Source organism: Anomalospiza imberbis, chromosome Z, assembly GCF_031753505.1.
Source record: "Anomalospiza imberbis isolate Cuckoo-Finch-1a 21T00152 chromosome Z, ASM3175350v1, whole genome shotgun sequence".
In the NCBI taxonomy this organism is placed as follows: Eukaryota; Metazoa; Chordata; class Aves; order Passeriformes; family Viduidae; genus Anomalospiza; species Anomalospiza imberbis.
Genome location: NC_089721.1, coordinates 8,701,421 through 8,720,615, shown reverse-complemented (window position 1 = coordinate 8,720,615; position 19,195 = coordinate 8,701,421). Strand labels below are relative to the sequence as shown.

The 19,195-nt window shown below is 42.9% G+C and overlaps 1 protein-coding gene across 3 annotated transcripts in view; it reads right to left on the bottom strand.

Moving 5' to 3' along the window:
• The window catches only part of LOC137465267 (phospholipid-transporting ATPase ID-like), an 83,945-nt gene that overhangs the window by 54,500 nt on the left and 10,250 nt on the right, over positions 1 to 19,195 (bottom strand). Inside the window, exons 1-2 of one of the 3 annotated variants that reach the window (XM_068177216.1) lie at positions 16,718 to 17,009; positions 9,734 to 9,812 (exon numbers count right to left, since the gene is read on the bottom strand). In XM_068177216.1, the coding sequence (XP_068033317.1) occupies positions 9,734 to 9,776 (43 nt within the window). In that variant the 5' untranslated portion in view covers positions 9,777 to 9,812; positions 16,718 to 17,009. Of the gene's footprint in view, positions 1 to 9,733; positions 9,813 to 10,001; positions 10,155 to 16,717; positions 17,010 to 19,195 lie in introns of those variants that run through there. The other 2 variants (XM_068177218.1, XM_068177217.1) reach the window with 2 other exon arrangements.

Below are 19,195 nucleotides of genomic sequence, written 5' to 3'. Positions count from 1 at the left end.
TTTTGAAGTCAATGTTAAACAATTTGATACTGTCACTTTTTCCCCAAGTATCATCACATCATTTCATAACTATTCATGTTAACACTCCCTCCAGCTTTCAGAGGACCAGCCAGCCCCTCCCATTCCCTCCCTTTTGGAGGGAATCACTTCTGAAACAACCTCCTCTCCTCTCCAAAAAGTTACCCACCTCTGCACCAAAACTCTGTGCCAGCTGAGTAGGTCGTGTTCCTCTACACTTTTCTCCAGCTCTGCCTCTGCATAGATGGAATTCTTCATTTACCACCATATCCTGCCTCACAGAAAACTACTTTTTCTTTTTTATTTCTTTTTTTTTCTTTTTTTTTCTTTTTGTTTTCTTTTTTTTTCATAAAAAACTGCCCTTCTTGATTTTCTATGCTTGTGTTTATTACCTTGTAGCATTACTAAGAGATGTGCAATTCGCTCATCTCTTTCTTCAAGCTGCATTTCAGACCACATAGTCATAAAAGGAAAACTTCTGTTAACCATACAGAGTTAGTTTTTTTCTTTTCTATTAATATTCCAGCCTAATGAGTTTATCACAGCACGTGTCTATTACACCTATTAAATGATGCGTTAAGATATCTAGTTCTTCCTGTTTGCTCACTCTTGCTTTAGCAAGCGTCTAAGTTGTTCAGTGCATTGGAGTGCTAGCCTTCCTCCTTTTCCTTCAATGACCCTGTAAATACATAGCATCCCTAATTTTTGAACCTTTTTTCAGATCGCCATTTTTTGGTCTCTGTCTGTAGGCTATTTTCATCAAGTCCTCTAATGACCCTGTAAATACATAGCATCCCTAATTTTTGAACCTTTTTTCAGATCGCCATTTTTTGGTCTCTGTCTGTAGGCTATTTTCATCAAGTCCTCTAATGACCCTGTAAATACATAGCATCCCTAATTTTTGAGCCTTTTTTCAGATCCCCATTTTTTTGGTCTTTGTCTTTAGGCTATTTTCATCAAGTCCTCTAATCACAAACGTAAAGCAGGCAGATGTGCTTTTCTCTTTCTTCAGGCACATCTAACAGTATCAGTAATTTTGAAATCAGCTGCCATCTGCCCCAAATGGATGATTCAGATCAACCACAGTGGCTTCATTCAATAACCTAAAAGTGCTTAATCCTTCACTGCTTTCCTAAGACAATTTTTTCTTATCTTCACAATGGGGAGAACAATGTACCAAGAGATCAGAGTCACTTATCTGGTGTCCCAGAGGAAAACAGAAGCAGAGCTCAAGAGGTTCAGACTTGCTGGGCTTCAACTATTGTGTTGTGTGCTCCTTCAGGAATTTTCCCCGAGAACAACTGGTATTCTCAAAGCCCATGAAAGACAAAGCTATTTGTGAAAAACAGAACTTCCCAACACTTGCCTGTTTCCTGCCATACAGTAAGTGCTACCCTTATCCCCTCCTCAGGAGCTCCAAGTCTAGTCCTGGAAGAAGTGCCACAGAAAAGATAAATGGTGTTAATGTAAATAGGAACAGATGACAAAAGCTTTGGAGAGCCTCGGTGTCAAACGGCAGCTTCTGAAGTCCTTAGTGGCTTTCTGTTCTGTATGTAGAAACGGAAATCCAAGTGCTGCAGGCAACAGTTGAATAAGCCCTGAGCTCCTTTGCTCTTCCCAGGGCACACTGAGGGAGCAAGAAGCCATCCCCTTTCTCAGATTGCCCCCAGGGACTCTGCAGACGGGGAAGAGGCACTTGACACATGGATTTGAACTCAAGAGTCTCAAATGCATTTAGAAAAAAAGCTGACACATGCACGTGCCCCAGTGAGGAAAGGAGCCTCTCAGAACAGTGAGAGATGCACTTTCCAAATGGCTTTTATGTGAGAAACATTAACGGCAGCAAAGCCAGCTCTGGGATGGCACAGAAATGTGAGGCAGTGGGACATGAAACAGAACAGAAATGAGAATCAAGGCGCTGCACTCCTATGTGGCACCTAAGGGCAGGTTTTCTGTGATAACCCTTTCTTAAGGCCCCAGGTAATTGTGAACTTGTTCAAAACTGAATGCAGCCTTTGGCTGCCATAGCCATCCCTCTCTCTCAGAGGCAGTGTCCCTAAAGGCCAAAATACGAGGCTAATTTCTAGTGGTGAGAATTTAATTTTTCCTGCTTGGTAACAGCCAGTATCTTAGGCTAAATCAAGATAAACCACAATAAATTTCAGAGGGAGCCTCATCCAACAGCATCAGCAAGAACTTCCTGTCCTCTGGGTACACCAAAGGAGAACCACTCTGACCACATGCACAGGGCAACACTGCCTCAGTGACTTTTACCAGCTGAGGACTGTGAGGTCCTACTGCTGGGCCTCCTAATCCAGCAGTTCTCAACCATTGCAGACCACACGACTCTCATTTGTCTCTGGAACAGTCTGGACAGAAATAAAGTTTCTTGGATGATCACAATAAACAAAAAATTAAGAAAAGCCAAGCATTACACCAGCTTTGCCTGGAAACCATAACTCAGGGGTTTTTGGCTATAGATCCAAGCATGCGTGTCTTATCATGCCCTGTTGATTCTGAAAGCAATGAGGAAAAAGGGAGGGTGAAGCTGTACGGGTATCAGATGAGAAGTTTTTCATTTCTTGAAACTTTTTAATATATTTCTAAGTAAATCAAATGTTCTGCTTCTGCAAATTGCATTCACTGGAAAGAAGGAATGGTATTTGTGCTCCAAGTTATCATTTCACTGCCACTGAAAACTATTTTAAATTATTCATCAGTGGAAACTCAGCGTACATAAATATGGCTTAGTGCCCAGTTCTTGGTCTAACCACTGAGACCAAGTCACTGGGAAAGTGCCTGTTTTCTCAGGCAGACAGTTTTAGAAGCTAAACCTCAGAATAACATCTGTATTTAATAAAATTAAACCCATGCCAAAAAATCAGCTATAAATGTAACTGGCCAGCCCACCAGCCTTCTTACTTTAGGACTGCTGCATGGAAAAGTCCTGCAAAAGGTTAGATTCAATATCTGGTCAGACAGCCTGGAAATTTGTTTCTGGTTTATGCTAAGGAGCATATGCCAAGAAAAGTGCTTTCAACAGGGTATTGGAAAACTTTTGTAGATATTGGGCCTTATGGCTCCAAGAAATGGGAGGTTAAGATCTGCCTGGTTTTGCCAAGTCCTATACAAACTAGGCACTGATTCTTCATGCACGAAATGAACACAGCCCAATTAGGGGAGTGCCTGCGTATCTAACCCTGACAACAGAACAGAGACAGCATAAACTCTGTAAAAATAATAATCTGTCCTCCACCCTTTAAACAAGTGACCTCAAGAGCAAAAACTCTGCCCTGGACCAGCTACAAAGAATGGCATCCAGGAGCTGGACTCATCTCCCCAGCTTCCCTTATAGAGTGGTTCTTAGCAAAGCTATTATCAAGTCGTGAAAGCTGTAACAGATTGTTCTGGTTCCATGGGAACTGACCCTACTGTAACTGTAATTCAGGTCTCTACAGCAACACGACATAAGAGGTCTCAGAAGACCCACTCTAGTCACACACGTCATGACATGTCTCCTGCAACCTCCTCCTTGTCCCATCTCCCTCCTAACTTTTGTTGTCCCTACTTTTGGGCACCTCACCATCACTGTGTGGCCCAGCTTCTGGTATCACCTCTCAACTGTGGCCACCTCACACCCAGCATCCAGGAGATCAGCCACCTCTTAACAGACAGGCAAATCCGAGTCCTGTTTTCTGGTCTTTGCTGGACTGCTCCTCTACGTGCACAAGAGACTGAAAACTGCCATGGTGAGTCAGTACATCTATCCTCCCCTCAAAGAACCTGAGAATTACAGTCTCCATTGAAAGGCAACTCCATGGGAGAGGGCTAGTCATCGTATACTGTGTTAGGCAACCAAAATATTTTTCTCCTAGGAGGTTATTATACAGGCTAGTAGCTAAAATCTCCTTGCACCTTAAAGCAATAATTGCCCCTTTTTGCAATCATTTGAGGTGAAATAACTATGCAACAATGTCTTGATTTGCAGGTGCTGTATCTGGATAGAGTCTCTGTCACTGGGATAAAGACAGTGGGATTATTTCTTACAGCACTGATACCACAGAATTTCACATTCATAACACAGCAGTGCCTTTCTGGGATCAGAGCTGCAACAAGTGAACTTCATCCAAAACCAAAGCCAGGGATCTTTACGCCAAAGTTTCATCATCTCATATGGATCAGAGGATGCATGAGTGAATCAAAGAGCTATATGACAGGTCTGCGGGTCACAGTGGTTAAATATCTATATTCTACAGCTAGTCTGGGACACAGACATTCATAGGACCCTCATTACCTGAGTGCTACCTTCATGCTGTAACCTGAGCAGTGCTGCGCACCTGCTGCTCTGCAGCACGAAACCAAAGCCCATCCCTGCCCTGAACTGCAGCCAGAGCCTGGCAGGGTTCACTGAGCGTGGCTGGGGCAGCAGCAGCAGCAGCAGTGAGAAAACAGTGGGATGGAAACGGGGAGAGGGAGGTCAGAGCCAAGCCCGGCTCGGAGCAGGAACACGTTCAGCTGCCTGGCAAACAAATGTGTTTTTTTATTGACTCATAGGAGGGGCTCTCCTGGACTCCATGCTACAAACCCACACATTTTTAATGTGCAGATGCCCCCTCTTCTGTGTAGACTCTCTGGCTGCTCTGGCTGGAGAGGATTTTTGCTGGTAATTACATGCATTTTCATTTCAGAAATGGAGCAGACTGTGCTGAGTGTGAGGCACTTAATGAAGAAAAAGTATACATCATGACCTTACAGGGACACCATCATCAATGGGTTTAGCCCTCTTTCATCCTTCCTGTCCCTCCATTATTAAATAAATATATTTAATATGTCTTTTTGCCTCAAAAAACCAAGAATCCTCCTTCCTCCTGAAGAAATAAAATGCAATAAACACACTTTTGTGGTCATGGACAGTGTCTTTACTGATTGGTACTGAGCTCAGCCTCCTGCTAAGCATCAAACAACCACACATAGTGGAATTTATCATGCAGGTAAAACATTCAATCTATCCCTGGTATAGAAAGCCAAAATATTTTGCTACTGGAATCACTAACAGAGGGCCCACTTTGGAGATGTACTGACCTCCTCCATTATGATACAGCAGATAAAAGATCTGAAATAAAAAACCTTGAGGGTGAACTGGAAATATTTCTGCCTCAGGTCTAGTAAATTTTTAATATCAATATAAAGTTCAATAGTAGACCCTGCCCTTTTCTAAAAGCAGCATTTTCTATTACCATCATAAGAAAAGAGAAAAGAAAAAAAGACAGCTCCAAAAAGATGCCCCAGATTTGCACAGCATGTACAACTTTTGTGGTCAAATAGCACTCTTGGGAAACAGGCGGAAGAAGTGTTGGATAACCTTAAACCTGAAAATATTCTCATTTAGGTTTTTTTAGAAAAACCTAAATTCTCATTTAGGTTTTTCTAGTACTCTTGGGATACAGGTGGAAGAAGTGTTGGATAACCTTAAACCTGGAAATACTCTCATGTAGGTTTTTCTAGGAAGGGATGTAGGCTGACTCATCTCTCCCTTTTCCCATCTCCTGCAAAAACACCAGTTCTGGTTTTCCCTCCTTTCCTACTCCTGGCAACATCTCAGCCACCTGCCCTGGCTCTGGGCAGAGATGGGGATTCATCATGTCTCAAAAATGCCTGGCAGCAAATTAATTCTCAAGAAACATTTATTATATTAATTCTCAAGAAGCATCTTTTCATATATGTTTCAGTCCACTTCAGAATGAAGTATACATTTTTTCAAATATATTAGCAGTATAAATTGTCTTTTCTTCATTTTGAAAAACTGATTTTTCCCCCTCCACAGTTAGTTTAGAATTTTATATCACTCTGTGTCCTGGTTTTATTTCTGATAATAGTTCACAATATTTTGACTAATATTAGCATGCCAAAAAAAGCAGCTGAAATAGTCTTTTATTTTTATTTTGAAAACTAGTCTGACAGTGACTGGCTGGCACAGATAATTTCCTTTACTAGAAAACAGTATCTCTTAGACATGCTGGTAAATACCACAGCTTAACACAATTGCACATGTTGTTAATAACAGCAATGCACAGTGATAGGAAGTGATGCAAAAAATCATAAAAATAAATACAGCTCCAAAACAAACTTTGAGAAGTTTTTCAATTCACAGTTATTTCCCTCATGGGAAATTATGTAAAAATAAATATATTTTTCTTACTCAATGTCTATTGTGGTGAGACATTTCCTATCGGATCAGAATGGGGATCCCAGAAGGCAGCTGAGCTAGATGTCTCATAGTGCCAGTCATGGGCTGCCTTCCTCGGGAGCTACCAAGCTCTGCCCAGAGCCTGACTGCTCCAAGCTCAGCTGCCTTGGTGAGTGGCAAGAAAGAAAACCCAGGGGAGCTTTCCAAAAGCCCTAGCTCGATTTATAACCTTCTTCCTCCACACACAGTGCCCTGAGGCTGGGCTTATGGAGACAAAACTGCAGTACTGACTGCTCTTCCATCTGTGTAGATGAATTCTCCCTGCTCTCTATTCCCATTTTTTTTTTTTTTTGATGGACAGTACCTGCTTATCCCTGTCCTCGAGGTATGAAACTCCAATGCTGAACAATGGGAGGAAGCCAGTGAACAGAGATATTCCACAGTTATCACAGGGCACCAGTTATGGGGATCTTTGAAGGAATTTTGAATGAGTTAGAGATGGGACCTCTGAGTTGTTTTTGATTATGTGATTTATTTTTTATATCTTCTACGTAGACAGGAAGGGTCAGTTCAACTCACAGCTTTACTACATGGTTCAGAAGGTCACAAAACCCCTAGTTACAAAACCTTTTAAGGATTTCTTAACCAATAAAACACTACCAACAAGGATATTTATGTTTTTGACCCAATCCTTACATATTTTGTCTTATGGACTCATGCTGCAGTGTAAGCTTTCTTAGCCAATCATGCTATGATACACAAGCCTACAGTACTGCATTCTAATCTTCTTGTTTACCTTTGTAACTACTTTTTTTTTCCTACATCTAAAACTCTAAACTTTCTTCTTAACTTAAGGTGCCTCTGCTTCAAACTATAAATCCACATTCTTGTTTCTGGTACTCAAGTTCAGAAGCCTCTTCCAAGGTCTCAGATCAAATCCTGTGTTTAATTCTAAGCTTTAGCTTACAGCCCCAAAGTTCTAAGAATTCCTTGCATTTCCAACAATCAGCCATCTCCAACCTTCCACACACTCAATGAACTAGAGGTGCCCCCCTTCCTCTCTCTTCCACCCATGTTCACTGTAGGTTAAACTACAGTGTAAAAGATCTCAGGCACCTTTTCCATAGAAACACCTCCGCTGCTTATCTAAGAGGTGTACTTCCCTGCTTCAGCTGGAACAGCTTCACCAACGTTATCCAGCAGCTGGTCTCCTCCAGGCATCTCTGTGTGTCAACATGAGCTGCGTTTTAGTTACACTCCTGATAAACTTCTATAAAGAACTTGAGACTATAAAAAGCCTACCCTTATCTCCAAGAAACTTAACACCATGTAACCTGTCCTCTTAAATGAAACCTATCATATTTCACCTGCACCTCAGCTCATGTGGAAACCATGCCTTGCTGGGGAGAAACGCTGGATCTCATGGGAGCAATCCTTATCCCAGGTCCAGCAGCTGATGCCTGAGGTAATCCATTCCCTCCAATTAAAGTCATATCATAAGCATGGTTCTTCAGCAATGTTAAACGTCATCCAGCTTTGTTTTTGGAACAGAAATTTGGTCTTTCCATAAGCAGTACTGCCCCTCCAAGATGAGTACATGGGATGTTCCCTGTGGGAGGGCCTTGCCTGCTCCCAGGCAGGACAGTCCTTTGGACTTCTACAAACACAAAGACTTATAAACTCTTGGATTGAAATAGCACTTCAACACTGACATTTACACCTAGTTAAATGTTTACAAGGAGTAATCATAACTTTGGGGCTGCAAGGCAAAATAATTAAAAACAAAAGAGGAGGAGAAAACACTCTCAGCTTCCTGTTATGGAAGCTCCTCATTCTCTGATCACCTCTGCTTCCTTTATCCTCTGAACTTTTCCCAGTTTGCCTTCATTGGTTTTGAACTGATGATTGGATGTGAAAAGAAATTATTCTTCCCAATAAAATACAGGGTTTTTATCTAGGAAGATCTGAGTTTCTCAAATATTTGTTTGAGGGCAGGGGGGCTGAACCCTTCCCTACTAAAACCCAGGCCCAGGCCCAGGCAAAACACAACACTTTCCTAATATAGCAACAGAATCTTTTTGATAATCTGAACAGCCACTGCTTTACAAGTGGGGGTGTCCTACGTGGACAGTGGCTCACAGACAAACCTGTGCTCCCTCATCTGCAAAGCCAAGATGGGGTGAAAAAGATCTGGGGCTGGCAGAGATCCTTCCCTGGGAGCAATCACAACCTCCTCTCCTGGGACTGTCAGAGAAGCAAACGGATGCCCCTGTCTTAACACCAGGGCTCACAGTCTGCCCTGGTCCAGGAAGGGGAAATAGCAGCACAATTGCAAAAATAAACCCCTGGGAAAAAGCTGTTCAGTCCTCTGAGCTCAGAGAGGTTGGAAAAGAATTTCTTGTCAAAATACAAGTAGGGCAGAAATTCTACATTCATCAAATACAGAGAGGAATGCCCTGAAAGGAAAGGCTAGAGACTTTCTCTCTTCACCATGTCTGCAGACCTGGATCTCCAACCAGAGACTGCACACTGGGTCTCTCAGGGTGCACACGTGTGTGCTTTCAGGGTGCGTGTCTCTAATTTACTCTTCTTCCTGTTTCTGATTTGAGGGAATATCTGGGCCATTGCCATCATAAAATAGAATCATATAATTGTTTGGATTGGAAAAGACCTCCAAGATCAGCAAATCCAACTGTTTACCCAGCACTGCCAATTCCATCACTAAACCATGTCCCTAGATGCCACATCTACACATCTGTTAAACACCTCCAGAGATGTTGACTCCACCACTGCCATGGGCAGCCTGTTCCTATGCTTGACAGCCCTTTCTGTGAAGAAATTTTTCCCAATATCCAATTTAAACTTCCCCTGGAGTATCAAGGCCATTTCTTCTTGTCCTGTTGCTTGTTACCTGGGAGAAGACACTGACCCATGCCTAGTTACAGCTTCCTTTCAGATCCTTTTAGAAAACAATAAGGTCTCCCCTGAGCCTCCTCTTCTCCAGGTTAAACACTCCCCCACTCCCTCAGCTGCTCTTTTTAAGACTTGTGCTCTAGACCCTTCGCCAGCTTCTTTTCCCTTCTCTGGACACACTCCAGCACCTCAAAGTCTTTCTTGTGAGGGGCTCAAAATAGAACACAGAATTTGAGATGCACCAGTACATCAGTACATTTCATCATCCAAAGACTGCATCGGACCTTTTCACTGTGCATTGCTCATCCACCCACTCCCACTAAGGATTCCTGTAAAAAAAAACCACCAAAACCCAACTTCCCCAAAGCAGTCATGTGTCACAACAGTGCACAAATTCTGTAGCTGGTCCTGTTGCAGAAGTGCCCGCATTCACTGGCACCCAGTCTGCAGCACTCCTCCAAGACAGTATGAAATGCAGGAAAAGGAAAGAAAGTGTATCTTCCCCCACCTGCTCTGGGCCATACATGCTCCTAAACAGGAGCTCAGGGACTGGCATGTGTGTTGTATTTACATTCCTTTGCTCCCATGACAATGGCATTACCAGACCACACTCACCTTTCAATTTCTTCTTTCCAAATTTTAATCCAAATAGAGACATCCCAAAACTTTATTTTAATCCAACTCCATGGAACTTCTGCAAGAGAAAAGAGAAGGCAATTCACAACACATAGAGCAGTACATACATGTCATTCTATGCCAAATAAATGGGGGAAACAATTTCCTAAGCACTGTGGCCAACAGACACAGTTTATCATCTAGAATGTGTTAAAATACAAAACAATCTTAGGTTTTCAGGCTGCACTGCATCAGTGGGCTACCTTACCTGGGACATGCTGGTCAATTCATCTCCTGACATGGCACAAAGAAAGGGCCAGTGGAGGAGAGACTGAAAAGGACATTCCCACTACATTAGTGCTGTATCAAAATGAGAAATACACACCCAGAGCTTGTACTTAAGGTACAGAGGAACTGCGTGTCTACCCAGAGCAAGGCCAGCCTCCTTGAAGAGGAGGAAGCAGCGGGAAGCACTGGTTTCCTGCAAATCCGCCTCTGCTCAACACGTGCTGGCTCACACTTGTCCTTTGCTGGTCATCCTGCATGATTGGGGCAGACTAGAATAAAATTTCTCCTCCAATGGCTGCAAACTACCTGGCCCAGAAGCTAAGGCCAGGCACCAGAAATGCATTTTGGGCCCTAAATATATCCTGATAGGCAGAGGAATTGAGCATTAAAAAAAAAATATATCACATCAAAACTGGAAGGTAGTGAAATTTTCAGTGTCCCAATCATGAGACAAGTTTATTTAAATGATTTGAAGGTGATGTTGGTGATGACAACCTAGAGGATCTGTGAACATGAGAAAAGCTGGCATTGCTCTGTGACCAGGAGCCTGAATCAACAGGAACACTGTACCAGTTGCTTAAGTGGTCAGTGAGGCAAGCTGAGACACTTGAGAGAGTCACAGTCTATCTAGAACAAGTTTTCTAGGTGACAGAAGAAGGCAGTTTTTGCACTTTATCTTATGCTATCCGTGCAGAGCAAAGGTGCCTAAGGAGACAGGAATAGCAAATACGTCATCTTTGGAAACACGCACATGCAAACAGCCTATGCCACTGCCCAAATGCAAGCCTGATACAACACCACCAGTACGAGCTTGCGCTTCATGTATTTGCAGAAAATAAAGGTAAACTTTAAAGAAAACTCTACAATCCTTGCATAAGTCAAACTTGTGCTCCAGATGCTTAAGCAAAGCTATATTTAGCAGCTGCAGTTGCATGAATCTGAATTCAATGAGGGGTTTGGGAGCATCTCTGTGCCCACTCTACTTGGAAAATGTCCTTTCTCTATTCATTCATCCAACTGTTACTGCTCATCATGACAAATGCTTTGGTACCACCTCTCCCCAGAATTTCTCTACCCATGAAGCCAAACTACTTAAAGTTAAAATATGCAATGTCACAATCTAAAGCTTTCTTGACCCTGCTGACCAAACTTACTTTCCATCCTTGACGTCAGTCTATCACTTTCAACATATTTCTTCCACGTTTTAGAGTTACTATTAAGTCTTACAAAACTCTACTAACAAGGACAGAGAGTTCCCCCTAAGATGGTTGGAAAAGTGAGACACTCCCCTTACACATAGATGTAGAGACCTCAGATTTCCTAAAGCAGCAGGAGTCACAGATCTGATAACCACTAATCTGGTAATCCTGGCAGCACAAAGATGGCTGTAATAAAAATATTGATGATTACATGATCCATATGAACTCTGGATGTTGCTGTATTTGCAAAACATTTCAGAAAAACAAAAGTCACTCCTCACTGTCAGCACAAATATGCAAAAGGTTAGCTGGTTATAATCATCATATTGATGATTACATGACCCATATGAACCCTGGATCTTCATGTATTTTCCAAACTTTTTAGAAAAACAATCCCCAGCTACCAAAGCTCTCCCAGCTGTGTACTCAATTGACAAGGCATATAATTTCAGTACAGGGTGAAAAAAGGATGTTTTTATTTTTGGGGGAGCAGAGAAGCAAAGGTGGTTATAAGCTTTCTTTTATGAGTAATAACATGAAACAAAAAATAGACTTTCACATCTTCCAAACAAAAACCTGAAACTTCCTTCAGCTCTGACACATGGCTTTTGTTAATTACTGTGATTTTTTGAAATCACTGGTTTCTGGTGGGACTGCAGCATGACAAGAAGACTGAAACAATACAGTGTTTTGATATGGAAAGCATGTAGCTCCCACAGCTTCTCAGTGCATTAAATCAGGATTGCATGCATTGAATGTCTTCACTCAGCAATAAATTTAAGTAACCATCATGGCAGCACAAATCCCCTTTTAGGCTTTCAATTCCCCCAAAATGTTGCCTTTTAGGGCAGACGTGGGAGATAACTTTGCCACATCCATTTGTACCCATTACCTCTCCAGTACGTCATTGCCACCACACAGACTTGGCATACCTGCTCACTTAGTTAAATCCCAGGATTTATGTATGAATCCTTCCCAAGCTGACCTGATCCTCTAGGCAAAACTGAGTTCCTGACTTGCCCAAACCACAATGCCATTTGAAAATGTGTCAGTATTCAATGGGCACACAGATGATGGCATTAAGGGCTGGACACACCCCAATTGCATTGAGGTGTACCCTTTATTTTCCTAATATTGCAAATATTTTCCTTTACTGCTTTGCTATTGACTCACACATCTAATCCCCATACTTCTTTACAGAGGAAAGCCACTCTCACAAGGGCTGTAGCTTCTGTGCAAGGCTGTCTGCTCACACCTCCTCTGTGACAGTACACTGTCACACTTCCAAGTGTCTGTTTTCAGTCTGAGAGTTTGTTTACCACCGACTGCCAGTGTGAAAAGAAACACAAGCAAGTAATGGTGGAGTTGCCCCTTTGGTGGAGCAACAGGTACTGCTCCCATTTGTCTCACTTATCACAGCTTGTGCAGACAGATGTGGTCTCTTGGCTGACCTTGGCTCTTCCTGCCTTTCAGCCGCAGGTCCTTTTTCTTGGGTTATTTTAGACTCTCAATTCTACCTGCATGGTCCAACATCTTTGCACTTGTATTTATCAACAACGTCCCTTAGGGTATTTTTTCCCCCCACAGATTTCATGTGTAATCAAAATTCATGCCCCTGTTCAGTTTTCTTTATTTTCCTGTTTTTTAAATCTGAGATTCAGTTTCCATTCCAAACTTGCAATGATGGGTCATCAACCTCCTATCACTCACATCTATTTTAATTACAGTTTTAATTTCTCTTTATGCTTTCCAGGGGAAAAAATATTTATTGGGGAAAAAAGGTTATCTCATATTTCATTTGTTGTGTGGCATTAAGTACTTCTCAAATTTTGGTAGGACAATTTCATAGTCTCCTTTTCCTGAATTAATTAAAAACCCATAAACACACAAAAAAACATTCTACAGTCAGAAAAAAAGGCAATTTCCTGTTTGTGTTATTTTTCCCTGGTACTAGCTATGGTCAGGCAAAGTGAAGTGCTGCTTCAGTCTCCTCTAGTTGCTTTCCACAGTCTGTGTCAGCTCTTTTGGACTCTTAATTGTTGTTGTTCCATTTCCCCCTTGATTATTTTTGGATTTTCTTCATTTCTTTTTACCCCAGGTACACTGCATTGTCAGTAATCAACTGGAGCTCACAGTACTTGAGCAGTCATGCAGATCCAACCCCTCAGCTTAACACAACACGTGTTGCTTCCCCATGTTTTCAGGACGTATAGCAGAAACTATTTAAAGTTCAAATTCCCAAGCCTTACAGGGAAATGGGAGTTCAAGCTACAAATAAATTATCCCTTCTCACCATAGAAAACTGTTGTACCCATGAGGCTCTATGAGCTGTCCTGCATTGCTTACACATCTGCAAAGACAATCCACCTGCTTTATGGCTACTGACAGTTTGATCAAGGCCTCTGGGTATTTCAATAGCCACGATGAGAAGTTGCTTTGACAGGTCTTGAATAGGGAAGTGATGTTTTCTCACAAACCAAATTCTGCCTCATTTAAGAGAGACAGAAGCAAGGTGGGTCAAGGTAATCCCAAGTACAGGCTGAGCAGAAAATGGCTTGAAAGCAGACCACAGGAGAAAGGCTTTAGGGAGCTGGTGGATGAGAAGCTCAACATGAGCTGGCGGTGTGCACTCAGTCAGAGAGCCAAAGGTGTCCTGGGGTGCATCCAGAACCCTGAACCCAGGGGAGGGAGGGGATTCTGCCCCTCTGCTCTGCTGAGACCCACCTGGAGCACTGCATCCAGCCATGGGCTCCCAGCACAGGAAGGACAGAGACCTACTGGAGTGAGCCCAGAGGAGGCCACTGAGATGATCAGAGGGATGGAGCACCTCTGCTGTGAGGAAAGGCTGAGAGAAATGGGGTTGTTCAGTCTGGAGAAGGGAAGGCTTTGGTGGGATCTTAGAGCAAATTTCAGTACTTAGGCTACAAAAGAGCTTGAGAGGAACTTTCAGCAAGGGTGAATGGCTTCAAACTGAAATGGCTTCTATTAGATATTAGGAAGAAATTCTTTACTGTGAGAGTGATGAGACACTGGCACAGGCCGCCCAGAGAAGCTGTGGGTGCCCCATCCCTGGAAATGCTCAAGGCCAGGCTGGATGGGGTTCTGAGCAACCTGGTCTAGTGAAAGGTGTTCCTGCCCATGGCAGGGGAGTTGGAACAGGATGATATTTAAGGTCCCTTCTAATCCAAACCATTCCACAATTCAATGATTTGGCTTGAGAAACCAACTGCAAAGCTCCTTCTGCATGAGGGGTAAGTTGCAATGAGCTACAACATGTGGGCTTGGCAAAGGTTCACTGCGGGCTGTACTGCAAACTGGAGGAGAAGGAAGGAGGCATTTCCCACCACCGCAGCCTTGAGTGGCAAAATGACAAAAGAGATAGCACAAGCTGGATGAATGCAGAGCAGATGTTGTGGATGGAAAAAGTCTCGTTTCTTGGCCCTGTTTCTCTGGACAAAGGTATATGATACATCAGATTCAATGATAAATATGAATTAGAATATACTTGGTGCCTCTGTTCCTATCACTTCATTCCTAGACTCGGTGAAATGATCCATGTTAAATACAATCATTTTTGGAAGGGTTATTTTAATCCAGAAGATGGGGTGTAGTTCAGTACAGACTGAAATTCCTGCCCAAACAGTGGTCATATCAGATCTGAGGGGGCAGTGAATTGTGCCGAAGTATGAAAAACAAGCCCCCAGATATGAGGAGAATTAGTCAGAAGAACAAGATTTCTCTAGTCAGTTTTGCCACCAAATATCCTGTGGTATGTATACACACAAAAAACTTTAAACCCTGTGCAGGTACAAATTCAGAAAGCTTATCATCACTCACCTTTTCAGGTCAGGTCAGTTTTTGCACAAAAGTTTAGTTTCTTTAAAATTTCTGTTTAGATGACATAATGATCACAAATACCCACTGATCTTATAATTCTATTATTTTTCATGCTAAAGTACTACATTTCCAATCGATAACATATGAGAAAACAGATCCCAAGCACTGACCTTTATCACAAAAAAAAGGTTGAAAACTTCTTTTCACCACTCATTGCTCTTGGTGGAGTAATGATGTTAAATATGAGATCTCAGTCCCTAAATTTTGAACATGTATCACTTTACACTGGATTTGGAGGCACATCTGAGAAAATACTAAGGATATAAAATACATCAGGTCTTCAACCTCCCAGTTTTATCCATGCCTTAGTTGCCACATATCATATGATGGAGCTGGACAGCCACAATCACGCACAGGTATTGCAAAAGGAGGACATCACAGTGCAGTGTTTGCCAAGGCTCTGGTAAGAGCAGCACTAAGACCTGGCACACCTGGCACAAACTGACCTTCCCATGTACCACACAAAGGTGTGTTTGCCAAGGGGCCCCTTTAAACTAAAGCTGTACTGTTTCAGTCAAAGTTGTCAAATTTTGGTTCCAAAGAGAGCAATGCATTTGCTTTTCCTTACCAAAAGCAGATGCAAAAAATTCAGCCATTAGAGGTAATTAGTACTAATCATCTTTCAGCACTGAATTACGTTACTATTTGCCTTTCTCCACCGCTCCTTACATCCTCTTGTGTTTGAATACCTCAAGAGCAAAACAGGGAAGAGCATGTGTTGTACCACTCCCTGCTTTGCAAACACAGAAAGTGAACTGCAGAGTGGATAACCAAAATGTGTGTTTTGAATCCAAAAACTACTCTTTTTCGGGACTGAAATCAGATTTGGCAGAATTAAAGCCTGGAATAAGTTTAAAGAACTGTAAGTGGTCACTCCTGCCATCAGGGTTTACAAAAGCAATGTAGCCTCTAGTTTAAATCTACTGACTCGGTGCGAAGAGTTTGAAAGTATCCCTGAAACCTCCCTGCTTTTTCCACACCTGAAGAGGTATCATGGATGAGGTGAGCCAGTCCTACAGCTATTTTCTGGTCTTGTTCCAATCTATTTATACAGAAACCCAGGAAACTCTGCTTTCCCACCCTACACTCCAATGTGCCAATGCAATTAGCTGTAATTGCTGGGAAACAGGCTCAGTCTGTTATCTGCCACGTCTTAAAGTAATGATCCAACATCCTCCATCTGTCTTCATTAAAACACTCTTTAAACTGACACCAGGATGGCAGTCAAAAAACTGCATTCAGCTCCTCTGGGTAAGTTAGTTGCGACGACGCTCAAGTTACGGATCAACAGCTGTGGCGGAGCGGGTTCCCAAAGAGAAACGCAGTCTGATCCCTCTGAAACAAACAATAGCAGCTTCCCCGGGCGGCTGCTCCTGCTGCTGCTGCTGCCGCCGCCGCTGCTGCTTGGAATCATTCACAGCTCAGCTCACTCCACCCAGCCGACTCTCAGCTCGCCCGTAGGCAAAGCTCAACCCCGAGCGCTTTGATTAAGCTTCGCAAAACTCTTGGGTCCGAAAAAACCCCCACAAGTTTCTGTCCCCCCACCACCCCAAAACTGGCAGGAAAAACAAGAGAGCGGAAGGAAGGTGTTAAATCTTACCCTTGAAGGCTTGTAAAAGTCACAGCAACAAAGTTGCTGCCCTCCATAGCACTCCGGTACACTCCTCTCTTCTCATTTACACGCAGCTTTATCCCCTCCCAAGACCGACAGCTTCGCTCGCAGTCGCAGCGCCAGGACATTCACCTAAGGACGCAAACCTTATCTGCGCTGTGAGATGGGCATCGCGTGTCCTCTCCGACGCCCTTAAAATCCGCCGCTGACTCGCTCTGACATACAATGTCCCGGCAACTACACTTACTCCAAGTTCCCTACTTCTTACTTCAGTCACTGGGCCTGGCTCCTTGCCAAGTTTTTTTTTTTTTTCTTTTCCTCCCCTTTTCATTTTTTATATTCAGTTTCCTGTAGAGAGGGAGAGTGTAGTAGCTCCCTTAAAAATAAAATGCTTCAGTGCTACAAACTGTGAAAGAGTAAAGCAGAAAAGCACAGCACGTAGGCTTGGGGAACCCCAATTAAATCCAGAGGCAACAGCTGCTAGCTTTACCTACCTCCTGCTGACGTGGAAACTTTCAGAAAGAATGCGAGTAAAGAGTCCAACATATCAATTTGCCATCAAAAAGGATGAACTTGGGAAGGGATCCATTTCTTAGCAGCAGCCCCTCTCTCTGTGTCCGTAACACTGGAGTTGGTCAGGACTCCTTAAACCCAGAGACACAGTCCTACAAGCTGATCCCAAGGCTCCACCTCACCCACTTTCCAAAGTTGTGAGCAGCAAAAACTCTGCAGAGAAAAGCCTCATAGAGCACAATTGCATAACTCAACCACAGAGCTTCCTCCAGCCAGCCAGAGGATTGCTTCGGTGCCGAACTGCTTGCTCATCCCAAGAGCATGACCCTCCCTTGCCCTCTGGGACACCTGCCTGACCACACTGTGATCATGGAGACCCTCCTCACAAGAACCCCCCCAACACTCTCATGAGCCTTCCAACCTTCCCACCCAATCTTCCCATCTTCAACAAACAAAATATTCACTTTTTTCCCAAGCTGTGGGACCTTTCACTACACAGTGCCCTCCTATATGTCAGTCACCTGGCATTTTACCTACCAGCTGCTCTAATCTCCAGTCCAAAACTGGGGCAACTACAACTTTAATCCACTACGAGCTTCCCTATACCTGTGAATTGCAATTGTTTTTAAAGCACCATATTCTTTACATAGTCACATTCACAGTAATGCCTGTCAGGGACATCTCCGTGTATTGTAACAACACAAGAAACTTTAGCATTTCTATGTGTACTTGTGTCTGTTTTCTCCCATCAGCGTCTGAGTTTTCCTACAGGGAAATTCATGAACACTGTTAAAATTAATTTCATACCTACCCACCTGAATGCATTAATCAGCTGATTAATTATAGTAACACAAGAGTCAAGGCTTTGCCAAAGAGTATTTTCTACAAAATGAAATCTTCTGTAGTCTAGAGGAAAGGTTTGGAGGACTCTGGAAGCTGCAGTGGTAGTGCTCCAGTGCTTGTCATGGAGGTTGAGGAACAGAATGACAATGAAGAGGACACTCTAACACCATAAGCAATTTCTGAAAGAAGAAAAAGAGTCTGTGCCCTTTGCTAATGACTTCAGGGATATTCCAAGCTACACCAATTTGAGACAATGCTCACTGAACTGGCTTCCTAGTTTGAACACACATACGAACGGCCAACATGGGACGTGGCACATAGGACTGATCTCCTGAAGATCCAGGTGATTATGACCTTGACAGCATCTAACTGGTGAAGAAATTGCCCTTGCACTAGCCATGTTTCATTTTCTCGCCACCCACTCCTCATTTTAACAGCAACAGCCTGAGTATCACATTTTTTCCTACAAGCAAAAGTACAAGGATCTGGATTAATTTTGGTCCTTCTACATATTTGGAGAACCCCTTGGTTTTGCCTCATTCTGGAGTTTTCCTCCTTTTTATAACTTTCATCTGCTTTTCTTCATGACATTTTAATATGTTGGTTGATTACGAGTCATTCTACACTACTCCTACTTTCTTTGCTGCTGTCTTCATACTTGCTTGTTACCATTTTGACCTCAGCCACAGTAATTTCTTCTTTCCTAGAGTTAGGTTTGTCTCCTTCCTTTGACACACAAGTGGAACCAAACATAAAGTCACCCAGCCTTGGGTCTTGTTTAGACTTTAAAATCACTAAGAGTTTAGTAGGCTGTTTTATGATTTTTCTTGGCACTGAAAATCCATCTCACATACACTGAACATGACTTTTCCCTCAGCTATGCTTTCCTTGTGGACTCCAGTGGACCTGCTCACGCAGGGAAGCTTAACACACATGGAAGCACTCAGAAGAGCAGGAGTGACTCAGGGTTATAAACTCAGCTCTGGGTTCTCTTGTCCACTTTGTTCCCTGGATAGCATCTTCACAATCACCACACAGTTTGCATCCTCCTTTGCAGATTTCCAATCATGCCAAAGAGCACCGCTGCCTGCAGTGCCACTTGTCAAAATT